Raw genomic sequence first — 14,033 nt, 5'->3', positions numbered from 1 at the left:
TGACCCACTCAAATAATGTACAAAAATGCACTATTAAAACAAAAGTTAAATTTTCAACTTAAAGTTATAATATCTGTTAATATACCTAACTTCTTTGTGTGTCATGTCTTTGTCTTGCCTTTTTTAACTAAAATATACTAATATCTTTAAAGAATTTGAAATCTTCAAGGAAGTGGTTCCAGAGAGACGAACTCTTATTACCAAAAGAAGAAAAACCCACCACCAACAGGTACAAATCCCAAGAAGTAGGCTTTCTTATTTTGTGTTTGTAGTAGTCATTAACACATGTGAAAATACTAATATCCTCAAAGTTCCAGTGGTTACCAAGGAAATCATTTCAGAGAAATGGGTCTTCAAAGCAGAAGCTTCACCAAGTATTTGCATGTCCCAGTGAGCCATTCAAGAGGCAGTAGAGAGGAAAACATCTTCAACTTATACAGCTGAAAGATAGTTGGGGTTAAACAGTTTATCAGGACTACAGAGAAAACATGTATACATATTATGTCCAAATATGACAGAGATGTATTCCTTGGTAGGAAACAGATATTTCTTTCCTTTAGAAATAATAAAAATCAGACTACTTAGAAATAATGGACACAAGACATTTATAACACTGAAACTAGATTGAATTGGCTCAACATATGCCTTTTTAAAGCAGATCAGTGCCATCAAAAGACAGAAGTGTTTGATTGTGCATGAGATGGCAATAGTTCAGTCCTCCATGGGACTGAACTCCAGGAATACAGCTGGTCAGAATTGTTTTTCGTATTAAAATGAACTTCTAAAGCAAGCATATGAATATGAAATCACTGAATTTGTAATAAGAAGTATCATAGAAATATGTTTAGAAGTTCATGACTTAAAGAAAATTAAATGTTCCATGTAAAGTTGTTCTACTTATAATATCATTTCTCCCCCATTAGACATGCCTGAGAGTCTTCTAAAACCAAGGCAGAATTCAGTTAATGCTGGAACTATTTTTAAATATATTTCTATAATGTTTAAATCTTGTTGGAATCAGCTCTTTCACATTCCAATGCTTGCTTTTAGCAGTAAGTAAACTATTTTAATAGGAAAGCAATTCGGACAGGCTGGTATATCCTGGAATTCCAGTCCCATGAGGGTTGAACAATTGCCCTCTGGTGCATAACCAAGCACCTCTGCCATTTAGTGGCACTGACTCCTCTTTAAATTGGGCGTGTGTTAAGCCCATTCACTGTCCTAAGCACCCTGTCCTGAATGTTTGCTCCACTCCTGGTCTATGTTTTATTTTTCAAGCATCATACACTTTCCCATTTTGGAACATTTTTTTAGATGTATCAAAAGCTGGGGACATTTGAAAGCTTCCAGAATAACAATGTCTTCATAATGCCCATGATATTCTGGAATTTAAAGAACCCTCCGTACTCTGATCTTTCTTTCTCAGTCTGGCAATCTTTTGATGGTTCTTTCCTAAACTCAGAAAAACACTATTTTAGGGTGAGTAAGGTGAGGGTACAAAAAGAAGCCAACCCAAATAAGAAAGCACCTGTTTTTTTCTTCTCAAATCAATTGCTAAAGATCCATTAGTGGCAATCTTCTTTTTTTTCAATAATTAATTTTCTATGCAACTACAAATCTCAGAAATAAATTATTAATATTGATTTGACCAAAAAAATTGAATTGACCAAAAAAAAAGAAAAGAAACTGATAATCAGGCTAAGTTTACACTGATACCAAGAACATATTCTGGGATTCCCAATATGGATCATTTCTGTATGCATAGTTATGACTGGAACTCTTCACTGCTCTTCATAACTTGAAAGTACAATTATATCCATAAAGTGCTAGAATCACCTCAAGACATTGTCTCTTATAAAGCAAAACCCATGACAGCTCCCTCTGAAATTGGAACACCTCCCCCAAAGGCATCATGCCTTGCTCTCATTCCTTCATTTATTTAGTAAGTGTCTAGTATGGAAAAGGCCTAAGGAGCTAAGGAATAATAAACAAAAACAAGTAAGATTTGATGACTCTCCAGATTTTTCATCTCGTCACCTTCTTGAAGGAAGGCACCCTCATAGCCATAGAAATCACTTAGGTTCAGTTCACGGGATTAATGTTTCCACTGATCCTTTTAACCTCTGAGAATAATACTAATATCTTCAATGCACCAGAAGCCATGAAAAGAAGCTGCTCCTGAAATGAAAGTCATTGAGGATGTTCCTGAAGAGCCAGAAATGGCCACCTATGGAAGTACATGCCACCCTCTGAACGGAGGTGGAAGAAGAAATTATCCATCCTCTGCTCTTAGAACTGTTTTTCCTAACACTCTTTTGTAACTCTAAATGCAAACGTACTAATATCTTTAAGGCAGTTGAAGCTCCCTAATTCCCTCTAGAAAGAATGAATTTGTGGCTGTTCCTGCCACAACCTAAAATCTTTCTACTAAAAGGATTCGTTCAACAAATAGAGTCCTCCCTCAGTCTCCATGGGAGATTGGTTCCAGGACCCCACAGATACCAAAATCATGGAAGCTAAAGTTCCCTATATAAAATGAGGTACCAGTTTCATATACTTAATAATACCTCATATACTTTAACTCATTTGGATTATTTATAATAACTAATAAAATGTAAATACTATGTAAATAGTTGTTACTATGTTGTTTAAGGAATGATGACAAAGAAACAGTATATCCATATATAGTACAGACACTATGTTTCCGTATCTTATGGATACGGAGGGTCGACTGTACTGTGCAATGAGGGTTGTGGGGTAAACTCTAAAGGGTACTGGAGGAAGGTGAGTCCCTCTTCTCAAGGATCCATGATCCCTCTAGATTAGCGTTCTTTGTGGAGAAGGGAAAGAAAGTTCTAGAAGTTGCATTCGCTGTCTTATTGTGGCTACTGTTTTCATTAATATTTCAACTCTTCCATGTGCAATACTAATATCTTTTCAAGTGCCGGAAGCTCCTCAAGATAGTGGTTCCTGCAAAAGAGCTCCTTCCAAAAAAGAGAAGCTCCCTCAGCTAAAGGTACCTTCACTGAGCCCTCAGACTCAAGAACTGGCTCCAGCAGTTGTTGAAAATATTTGCTCTTACTTATGATTTTCATAACACTAAATGTAAAAATACTAATTTCTTAAAGTGCCCGAAGTTCCTCAAGAAGGCTGTCCCTGAAAAGAAAACATTTGGGGTTCCACCCCCAAAGCCAGAAGTCCCGCACAAGAAGGTATATCTTGCTGGAAGCTTCAAAGGGTGGGAAAATGTCTTGTCTAAAGCGCTTCCTATTTGTACTGATTCTTTTAACTCCTCAATAAAAAATATTAATATCTTTAAAGTGCCTGAGGCTCCCAGAGAAGTCGTGCCTCCCAAAAAGAGTTCATTCATCCACAAATGCCTGAAGTCCTACCTGCCACACAAATGCCTGAAGTCGTACCTGTCAAAGGTACATCTTAACTGTCCCCTTAAGTGGATTAGGGAGATGGAAAGACAGAAAGGGTCACCTGTCCAACCCGAAAATTCTTGTGATATGTAAATGTAACTGTCTGCGGTTCACTACTCTGACTCAAATGTAAATTTACTAATATCTTCAAAGTGCCTCAAGCTCCGAACGAAGGACCCCCAAAAAGGAAAATAACAGAAGTTCCTACTCCAAAGTCAAAAGCACCATCTGTTTACAGGTACTTGCTACCACCACCTCAAGTTCAAGAGAGAAAAGCTGCTCTTTTGTTCTTGAAAATGTTTCATTGTGTCTTGTGGTCTTTGTATTTTCTAAGTGTGAAAATACTAATCTCTTTTAAGTGCCGGAGGTGCCCAAAGAGGTTGTCCCTGAAAAGAAAGTGTCTGTGGCTCCACCTAAAAAGTCAGAAGTCCCACCTGTCACAGGTACCTGTCACTCGCCTGAGGCTTCACAACACAGACCTTCTGCTCTTGAAAATAGTCCATGTGGTCTTCATAAATCCTAAATAAAAATCTCACTAATCTCTTTTAAGTGCCTGAGGCAGCCAAAGAGGTTGTCCCTGAAAAGAAAGTGTTCTGTGGTGCCTGCTAAAAAGCCAGAAGTCCCACCTGTGAAAGGTATTTGTCACCCACCTTAGGCATCACAAGATTTTCAGTCTTCTGCTCTTGGAATATATCATCTTCATGGTCTTCGTAAATTCTAAGTATAATTTCACTAATCTCTTTTAAGTGCCTGAGGCTCCCACAGAAGTCATCCCTGAAAAGAAAGTGTCTGTGCGGCCTCCTAAAGAGCCAGAAGTCCCACCTGTGAAAGGTATTTGTCACCCACCTTAGGCATCACAAGATTTCAGTCTTCTACTCTTGGAAATATATCATCTTCATGGTCTTCATAAATCCTAAATGTAATCTCACTAATCTCTTTTAAGTGCCTGAGGCTCCCAAAGAGGTTGTCCCTGTAAAGAAAGTGTCTGTGGCGCCTCCTAAAAAGCCAGAAAAGTCCCACCTGTGAAAGGTATTTGTCACCCACCTTAGGCATCCAAGATTTCAGTCTTCTACTCTTGGAAATATTTCATTCTTGTGATCTTCATAAACCCTAAATGTAATTTCACTAATCTCTTTTAAGTGCCTGAGGCTCCCAAAGAAGTGTACCTGAAAAGAAAGTGTCTGTGGCGCCTCCTAAAAAGCCAGAAGTCCTACCTGTGAAGGTATTTGTCACCCACCTTAAGCATCACAAGATTTCAGTCTTCTGCTCTTGGAAATATTTCATTCTATGATTCTTCATAAACCCTAAATGTAATTTCACTAATCTCTTTTAAGTGCCTGAGACTCCCAAAGAAGGTTGTACCTGAAAAGAAAGTGTCTGTGGTGCCTCCTAAAAAGCCAGAAGTCCCACCTGTGAAAGGTAGTCACGCCTATGTCACTGTGCTTGATATAGTCCTTTTGTCTCTACTGTGTCTAACTTGAAAATACTAATATCTTTTAAGTACCTGAGGTGCCAAAGGCAGCTGTTCCAGAAAAGAAGGTGCCTGAAGTTATTCCCCCCAAACCAGAAAGTCCTCCCCCTGAAGGTAATGCAAATTAGGAAGACAAATAACCGCTCTTTAACTAGAAAATTATGTGTAAAATCTTACTACCTAAAAGTAATGTAATCTAAAGAAAAAAAAAATGTCAGTAGCTATCCAAAATATCTTGTGTGTGTGATTATATATGTTGATATCAATTGTTCTCACCTTTTCTAAACACAAATTATAAAATTATCTTTGAAGTGCCTGAAGTGCACCAAAGGAAGCCATCCCTGAAAAGAAAGTACCAGTGGCTCCTCCCCAAAAACCAGAAGTTCCACCAGTCAAAGGTAAGTATACTTATGCATTATCAGTCACCTGATCAGGGGGCTGGGGAAAGTTGCGTAGTGTCCACCTGTCTCACAAACTGTATTTGGTGGGAATGTGTTGTCAATATTTCCCCTTTATAGTTTCTAACTAAAAGATACTAATATCTTCCAAGTTCCTGAAGCTCCTAAAGAAGTTGTACTTGAAAAGAACAGTGTCTATGCCCAAAAGCCAGAAGTCCCACCTGTGAAAAGGTATTTATTCCCACTGCTTAGAAAAAATATCATCCTGTACTCCTCACAATCATTATGGTACCTGCCTTCACAATGCATAAATTCTAAAAATACTAATATCTTTCAAGTTCCTGAAGCTGCTCAAGAAGTTGTCCCAGAAAAGAAAATTCTCAAGGCCACTGCCCAAAAAGCCAGAAGTCACTCCGGTCACAGGTATATGCCAGCTAAACCATATTCTGCCGAAGAAATATCTCATTCAATCTTGAAAAAAGTCTAGTTTCATTTCTCTTCATTAACCAAATGTAAAACTACTAATATCTTTAAAGTGCCTGAAGTTCCTCAAGAAATGCTTCCTGAAAAGAAAAGACCAGTGGTCCCTCCTAAAAGCCAGAAGCCCCACCTGTCACAGGTACTTGTCACCTGGTCTTCGTTCTGCAGAAGAAATATCTCTTTGTTCTTGAAAATAAGTTTGGCCTATTGCCCTTCATTAAATGAAAAAACAACTAATATCTTTCAAGTGCCTGAAGCTGCTCAAGAAGTCCAGAAAAGAAAGTCCCCATGGTCCGGCCCCCCAAACCAGAAGTCCCCCCTGTCACAGGTACTTTTACCCCTCTCCTTATTCTTCAGAAGAAATACCTCTTCTGCTTTTGGAAACATTTTTTAATACTGTTACCTCACTAACCAAAGTGAAAAACTACTAATATCTTTTAAGTGCCTGAAGTTCCTCAAGAAGTTGTCCCTGAAAAGCAAACAGTGGTACCTTCTAAAAAGCCAGAAGCCCCTCCTGTCACAGGTACTTGTAACTGACCTGAGGTTTATAAGACATAACTCTTCTGCTTTTGAAAATATTTTATTCTCAGGGTCTGTATAAGTCCTAGGGATAATTTTACTAATCTCTTTTAAGTGCCTGAAGCTCCCAAAGTGGTTGTCCTGACAGAAAGTGCCTGTGCCTCCACCTAAAAAGCCAGAAGTCCCACCTGTCCACAGGTACCTGGCACTCACCTGAGGCTCCACAAGACATAACTTCTACCTCTTGAAACTAGTCTGCGTGGTCTTAATAAGTCCTAAATTTCATCTCACTATCTCTTTTAAGTGCCTGAGACTCCCAAGGAGGTTGTCCCTGAAAAGGAAAATGCCCGTGGTGCCCACCTAAAAAACAGAAGTCCCTCCCGTTAAAGGTATTTATCGAGAACCTTGGGCATCACAAGATCTACATCTTCTGCTCTTAACAATATTTTGTCCTCATGGTCTTCATAAATCCTAAGTGTAATCTCACTAATCTCTTTTAAGTGCCTGAGGCTCCCAAAGAAGTTGTCCCTGAAAAGAAAGTATCTGTGGTACCTCCTAAAAAGCCAGAAGTCCCACCTGTTAAAGGTATTTATCGAGAACCTTGGGCATCACAAGATCTACGTCTTCTACTCTTAACAATATTTTGTCCTCATGGTCTTCATAATCCTAAGTGTAATCTCACTAATCTCTTTTAAGTGCCTGAGGCTCCCAAGAAGTTGTACCTGAAAAGAAAGTGTCTGTGGTGCCTCCTAAAAAGCCAGAAGTCCACCTGTTAAAGGTAGTCACGCCTATGTCACTGTGCTTGATATAGTCCTTTTGTCTCTACTCTGTCTAATCTTGAAAATATAATATCTTTAAAGTACCTGAGGTGCCAAAGGCAGCTGGTTCCAGAAAGAAGGTGCCTGAATTTATTCCCCCAAACCAGAAAGTCCTCCCCCTGAAGGTAACCACAAAACTTTCAAACTATATCTTTAAAGAGAAAATCTCTTCTTAGTGATATGAAAATATTTTTGCAAAATATGTATGTTAGTTCTGGCATAAACGAGCTGATGTCTTTAAAGTGTATGAGGAACCTGAGGAAATTGTCCCCTGAAGAGCCTCCTGCTGAAGTTGTAGAAGAGCCAGCTCCTGCCCCACCTCCGAAAGGTACTTGGCAAGCTACTGGGCTGCCTCACCCTCCACCCCTTCTGGCCCTTAGAGTTCTGGGCACTGTGAACTCATGTCGTTTTGACTCATCTTCACTGTTTCTAAACAAATTCTAATAACTTTAGTGACCGTGCCACCTAAGAAGCTCGTTCCTGAAAAGAAAGGCACCTGCTGTGGTTGCCAAGAAACCTGAACCACCACCAGTGAAAGGTACTTCTCACTGCCACTACTGCCTATAGAAAATGTCTGTCTTTAAAATGTCATGTTCCACTGCTGTCTAATTGACTTTCATATGCCATTGAAACTATGAGCTTAAAAACTACTAATATCTTTTAAAGTGCCTGAGGTCCCCAAGGAAGTTGTTCCTGAAAAAGAAAGTGCCTCCTGTGATTAAAAAACCAGAAGTTCCACCTGCTAAAGGTACAAGTGACTCTCTACTCTTTGATGGAAGTAGAATGGCTTCCAGCTCCTAAAAAGTGCTTTGTTCTGTGTAAATGTGATGTTTATTGGTGACTATTCATAATGTTAAAATACTAATATCTTTAAAGTGCCTGAAGTTCCAAAAGAAGTCGTTCCAGAAAGAAAGTGGCTATTCCTCCAAAGCCAGAAATCCCACCAGCTAAAGGTACATGTCACTAATGAGTTCTGCAGAAAAGTAACCCTCTGGTCCCCAAACTCACCTATTATGGAATTATTTGTTTGCCAATCATCTCATACTACAACCACAGAACAGCTATTCTGGGTGTTTTAAGTTTGATATGTCTTTTTGAAAAAAAATCACAATTTTGAAAAATGAATGCGCTTATTATAAGGGTTGGAAGAGTTTTACTTAACATGGTTTTGTGATTATTGATAGGTCATATTTTTCTTCCCCTAGGTGGGGATAAGGGCAGATCCCTGACTTGTTGTGAAATTTATTATTAAATCTATCCTGATTTATTTTGAACAAATGTTGAAGTAGATTTGGTATAAATTTCATACACTTCTCAACTACTCAGAAGTTAAAACTAACTAATACCTTTAAAGTGCCAGAGGTTGCCAAAGAAGCCTGTCATAGAAGAGAAACCAGCTGTTCCAGTTCCAAGAAGTGGAGTCTCCTCCCCCAGAAGGTACACATAAGACCACTAATCAGCTTGCCACTTGTGACTGTTTCCAACCTTAAGCTTTCTTTCTCTTTCTTGGCTAACTCATTATCTCCTGGTCATTTTCTGTCCTTTATTTGTCTTATTTCCTCATGCTCAATGAGCTCCAATCTCAAAGCTATCTGGGGTTATCAATCAGCCGTGTCTACGTAGGTCATGTTTGTATTAAACAAAGTTCTCTCAATGTACACAGAGTTAGATGGGAAGGTTGATGAGTTTAAGTGACCTTTAAATACCACAAGAACTTTTCAAAGCATGTTAAATCAACAGATACAGAAGTTGATGCTAATAAAATAGATTTCAGCTTAACAAACGTAAGAGAATCTATTTATGGAAACCAGAGAAGAATCAAGATGATTATTTACTGTTTTGCTGCTTTTTGTTCCACATGTTAAAGTAAAATTAACTGATATTTTAAAGTGTATGAAGAGCCTGAAGAAATTGCTCTGCAGAGGAAGAGCCAATTCCTGTTGTGGAAGAGGAGGAACCAGAAGCTCCACCACCTCCACCAGGTACAAGGCAGGATCCACTGTGGGGAAAAATACAGTCCATTTGATTTTCTATTTATTATAAATCTTATTTAGGGTAAAATGTCAGTCTTCTATCTCCTTGCTTGAAATTTGACTTATCGACAAGAACAAAAGTTATTTTCACACATCAAACCGTGTACTACAGAATTTTACAATGTACATGCCAAAGAATATATGCGGACTTTACTATTATTATTCATTAGTTATCATTTAAGTTGTCCTTGTAATTATCTAACTCTAAAAGAAATTCCTCTTCTTCAAGTGCCTGAAGAGCCCAAAAGATTGTCCCAGAGAAGAAAAGTTCCTGTCATCAAAAAACCAGAACCTCCACCTCCTAAAGGTACTTACATGAAAAGAAGGAAAGACTGTTCTTGTCATTTTCTGTGCTGTCTACACTTTGCACTCTTTTCCTTCTTGTATATTGTCCTGTAGTATGTTTGTTAACTGTTGTCTATATGTTTTGGTGTTCAAAAGACTTGTACAATAAATGTGAGTATATTACATCTTGCACTTTTATATAAATGCTACTAATATCTTTAAAGTACCTGAGATGTCAAAGACAAGTTGTTCCCAGTGAAGAAGGTTCCAATTGTTAAGGAAGCCAGAAACACCAGAAGTCACAGGTATTCATTATCATCATGATTTTTTAAAGCACTCTGATATCTTACAGTGGACTTGAATAAGTTGTCTTTATTGCTATTGCAAGTGAGGGACAAAGATTGTCCTTATTTACTTCTGCTAATTTTAATGCTACTCCATGACTTGCAAATTTTTTTCTTAACATTTTTAAATGTTCTTAATACTCTTTCTGAAACAAAACTAATATCTTCAAAGGCCTGAGATGCCCAAGAAAACGTTTCCGTAAAGAAAGAACCTGTGCCTGTACCAAAAAGCCAGAAGTACGACCAGAAAAAGGTATCTACCAAGAGGAAATACTTCTCTGACCACCATTAGGCATTTTTAATAACAATTCGTATAGAAGAAAATAGTGAATATGAGATGATAACCACATTTCACAGAAAGAAGGGAAAATAATGAGACGCAAAGGGAGAAAAGGAAATAGACAAGCTGGAGGAAAAAAATCTGAGTCCATTGTGCTGTGAGCTCTTGTGTGGGTACAGGGGGTAGAGCAGAGCATCTCACACTCAGCATGTTTGTTGAACATTACCATGAACAAAGTTATTTTTAGAAAATGTAAATGGAATTCATTCTTTAAGCAACTTAATCGGATGAACCAATAGAAAGATAACACAATGCAGGTTCAGACAGGAGGTTGACAGCACTTCCAAACTAAGTACAAAGGGCTGCAGAACAGAGCCACATAAAGAAGGATTTCAGGCAGAGGCACCATGGAAAGTTGTGTGGAAGAAATAATTTTTGTAAATTTTGACAGATTTTTGCATGTGACAATGAGGGAAATGGTATTCTAGGTAAAGGAAGGAATACTCCTTTGAAAGGCATACAGGTAGAGGGTCTAGCAAGTTCAAGGGATCAGTCAATGTAATTTGAGTATGAATAGTTATGCAGATTATGCAACATCTTAAAGATAATAATAGAAATAAAGGTAGGAGTCATATTTTGGAGTTCTTTGGCGTTTAGAGGTTTGTTGTTATTTTGGGGGGTGGTTTTCCAGGACTAAGAAGGGCACCAGAGCCTCACACATGCTGACAAGCGCTCTTCCACTGAGCTAAACCTGTCCTTTTTATTTGAAACAGTCTCACTAAGTTGCCTAGGCTGGTCTCAAACTCTACCATCCTCCTGCCTCAGATTCTCAAATAGCTGGTGTTACAGGTGTGTGTCGCTGTAACCCAGCTTAAAGTTTTTTTGAATGCCAGTACAAGATTTATATTTATTCTGCAGACACCGGGAAAAGAAAGCTTCAAAGCTTTTGAAACAAGGGTAAAAACATAATAAGATTTGAGCTTAGAAATATAACTGGCGCAGCACAAGCTATTGAAAGACAGTAATAAAGGAACCACTGTAATTAAAGTAATTAAGAGTTGACCAAACCAGTGGTGGTTAGAAATGGAAAAGGGCAGTGGTTTGAGAGAGACAGAGTTGGCTGACTATTACAAAACAATTAGGGAAATTGAGAAGCCCAGGATAATTGTAGGTATTGAAGCTAAATGGCCAAGAGAAAGGTTTCACTAGGTTCCTGAGAGGAATGATTCACTCGGTTCCTGAGCTGATTTTAGAAAGAAGATAGAGAGCTATATTTCAAGTATGGAATTTGCGAATGTGCATCAAAGCCTAGGAAACAGATCAGGCTGAGAGAGGAAAGAGAAAAAAGAGACAGAGAAAAAGAGAGAGAGAGGAAGAGCACACAAGAGAGTCAAAGCCAAGTCAATGAGGCGAAGCTGAAATGCTCATTTATAAAATTAGGAGGTTCACAAGGGCACCATGCCTCAGAAGCCATCCTCCCTGTGAAATCTTGTAAGATGAAGTTCTTTCTGTATTCTTTGCCTGCTCTTTGCAGAATCTTGCACATCTTTCTAAATTCTTAATAGTAAAAAAAAAAAATTAATATCTTTAAAGTGCCTGAAGTGCCCAGGAAATTGTCCCAGAAAAGAAATGGTCTGTTCCCAAGCCTGAAGAGCCAGAAGTTCCCACCAGCCTCAGGTACATGGCTGCTCTATAAATCTTGGAAAGATGACTACCATCTTCATTTATCTTGCTTTGATGGTAGAGGGGGTCTTATGTGTTTATCTGTTGTCCTTCTCATATATTGACATTATTGGCATCTTGAATATATGTTATGGAGTGTAAGTTGATGTGTTGCAACTTGCAGTTGTACTGTTTCTGCTCAGAATACAGTCTAAAAATAAAATACTATGTTTTTTAAGTTGAAGAAGAGACTCCTGAGGAAATATATAGACGAAAGCATCCATAACCATTGGTAGAAAAGAGACTCCCCCTGTCGAAGGTTACACATCAAGTACTATTTTTTCGTCTCTTGAAAACTCCTGTTAGAAATGCAAAAGTAGTTATAGACTGACATTCTACTTAAACGTCATATGCGAACAGTATTCCAGCATATGCTTCACTGCTTTCTTTTTTCAAATATGATACTACTGCTTTTGATTAGAATCTTCATTTAGTTATTCTTGATGGTGATTAACAATTCTAAAAGGTACCACTGACTGAAGCAAAATTGGAATAATGTATCATTCTCAAATGACTACTCAGTAATCAGATTTAAGTCATCTCATTTGCCATCAACATACACAGAATAAACTAGTTGTTAGCAGAAAGTTCCAAGTGTAAGAAAATGGAAATCTCTTACCTCTTTTTCTATAGAAATGACTTTGTGTGAATTGTGTATTTTTGTTTTTGTGACTGTAATCTTTACATCTGTGTGAAATTTGTATGAGTCCATGTGGAACTTTACATTACAATCTTATATCCCTTGTTGACATTCTTTAAAGAACGTGAAATTGAAAAGTATATTGAGCCTGAAGAACCTGAACCTGAACCTGAACCACAGCCAGAAGAAGTCCCAGTACCAGGTATTCAATTAATAGAACTTAATCTTCTTCTTCTTCCTTCATCATCTTCTTTTTCCTCTTGAACCATACATGGTTTATGTTGTTCTAAGTGTTCAGTGGGTCTTTGCATCTGTCTGTGTAGATATTCTTTGTTTTAAATGTGCATCTTATTCTTATGTTTTCATGTATATGTACCATTTATCTGTGTCAAATGTAGCTTATCTGGATGCTTCCTTTGTTTTTATTAGTGCCTTTGATACATTTCTCATTATTTGTGTACAATGTTGATATCTTTGTTTTTGTTGGATCTACTTTTATGTTTTATGTTGGAAACTGATGTTACATATCAAAGAAAGCAAAATTTTTATTTCATATATTTAAATTTCTACAAAATATACCTTTTATACACATGCTATATACCGATACTAACACTTGAAATACTCTTTCAAGAACCTGAACCTGAAAAGAAGGTTATTGAGAAACCAAAACTCAAGCCAAGACCCCCGCCTCCTGCTCCTGTTCCACCTAAGGAAGATGTGAAGGAGAAAATATTCCAACTTAAAGGTATCAAATATCACTTCCAAAGCCTTATTAACCTGCTTCAAACTTCGGTGTGCAGCCATTTAAAATGGTGCTTGCAGGAAATGTCTTACTTTTGGAAGTGTACGTTCAGACATGATCATGCTATGAGATCGGCGTGTGTTTCTGCTATCCCGGGGCTCTGGGCTGCCTTGTCAAGCCAGGCCTGCTGCCCACCACTCAGCCATTTCATGTGACATCATCCTTGACATTTGGATTCTGGGCCTACCCAACTAACTTTCTTATGTGAAGTGTGGAAGAGGATCTTTTTTATTTCAAAGCCTTGTTGCTATGCGCATCTTGAAGTCTTATGCATGGTGGAATGTATAAGAATTCTTTACAAGATATTTTTAACATTGCAGTAACAAATATATATTAAAGCCAAAACATTTTCTTAAGGAGTTATAGGTTCTTTTAAATATAAGTAATATTTATGGGGTCCAATAGCTGATATGTGCTCATAGACCATGAAATAAAGCATATATACAACTGGGCACTGCTGCTCCCCCACTTTTTTTAGCATAATAGAAACCAAGTCATATTCTATGAGGTTTCCCAGGGTATCTGTAAAGAATGGTTGTTAATATATTTACTATCTAGCATATCTGCACATTATTAAAATTCCCTTCATTCTTTTTGTGTTTGATCTTTCTTTGAATTGATGCAGTATTTCTTGATTTTTAAAATATCAACATCTATAAAGATCTGAAATATACTGAAAAAGTACATATTCTTTTAATTTTCATAAAAAGCTGTGTCATTTGCAATAAGATTTGTCAATCTAAAAAAATCTAGAGATAATATTAAACATTTTTCTCATGCTTCCACATCTACCAAAATCTTCTAGATAAGACATCA

At 37.6% G+C, this 14,033-nt stretch overlaps 1 protein-coding gene across 1 annotated transcript in view; it reads left to right on the top strand.

Moving 5' to 3' along the window:
- The window catches only part of Ttn (titin), a 265,315-nt gene that overhangs the window by 136,076 nt on the left and 115,206 nt on the right, over positions 1-14,033 (top strand). Inside the window, 23 exon segments of the mRNA XM_047544703.1 lie at positions 3,785-3,868; positions 4,173-4,256; positions 4,927-5,010; positions 5,209-5,216; positions 5,219-5,294; positions 6,795-6,878; positions 7,154-7,210; positions 7,213-7,236; positions 7,355-7,377; positions 7,379-7,439; positions 7,565-7,599; positions 7,601-7,649; positions 7,778-7,809; positions 7,811-7,859; positions 7,988-8,014; positions 8,017-8,064; positions 8,466-8,476; positions 8,478-8,521; positions 8,523-8,548; positions 9,002-9,025; positions 9,028-9,093; positions 9,374-9,451; positions 13,047-13,160. Of these exon segments, the coding sequence (XP_047400659.1) occupies positions 3,785-3,868; positions 4,173-4,256; positions 4,927-5,010; positions 5,209-5,216; positions 5,219-5,294; positions 6,795-6,878; positions 7,154-7,210; positions 7,213-7,236; positions 7,355-7,377; positions 7,379-7,439; positions 7,565-7,599; positions 7,601-7,649; positions 7,778-7,809; positions 7,811-7,859; positions 7,988-8,014; positions 8,017-8,064; positions 8,466-8,476; positions 8,478-8,521; positions 8,523-8,548; positions 9,002-9,025; positions 9,028-9,093; positions 9,374-9,451; positions 13,047-13,160 (1,188 nt within the window).

Source organism: Sciurus carolinensis, chromosome 3 (genome assembly GCF_902686445.1).
Source record: "Sciurus carolinensis chromosome 3, mSciCar1.2, whole genome shotgun sequence".
NCBI lineage: Eukaryota > Metazoa > Chordata > Mammalia > Rodentia > Sciuridae > Sciurus > Sciurus carolinensis.
The sequence above is the reverse complement of the archived record's forward strand: the minus strand, read 5'-3'. Positions and strand labels throughout refer to the sequence as shown.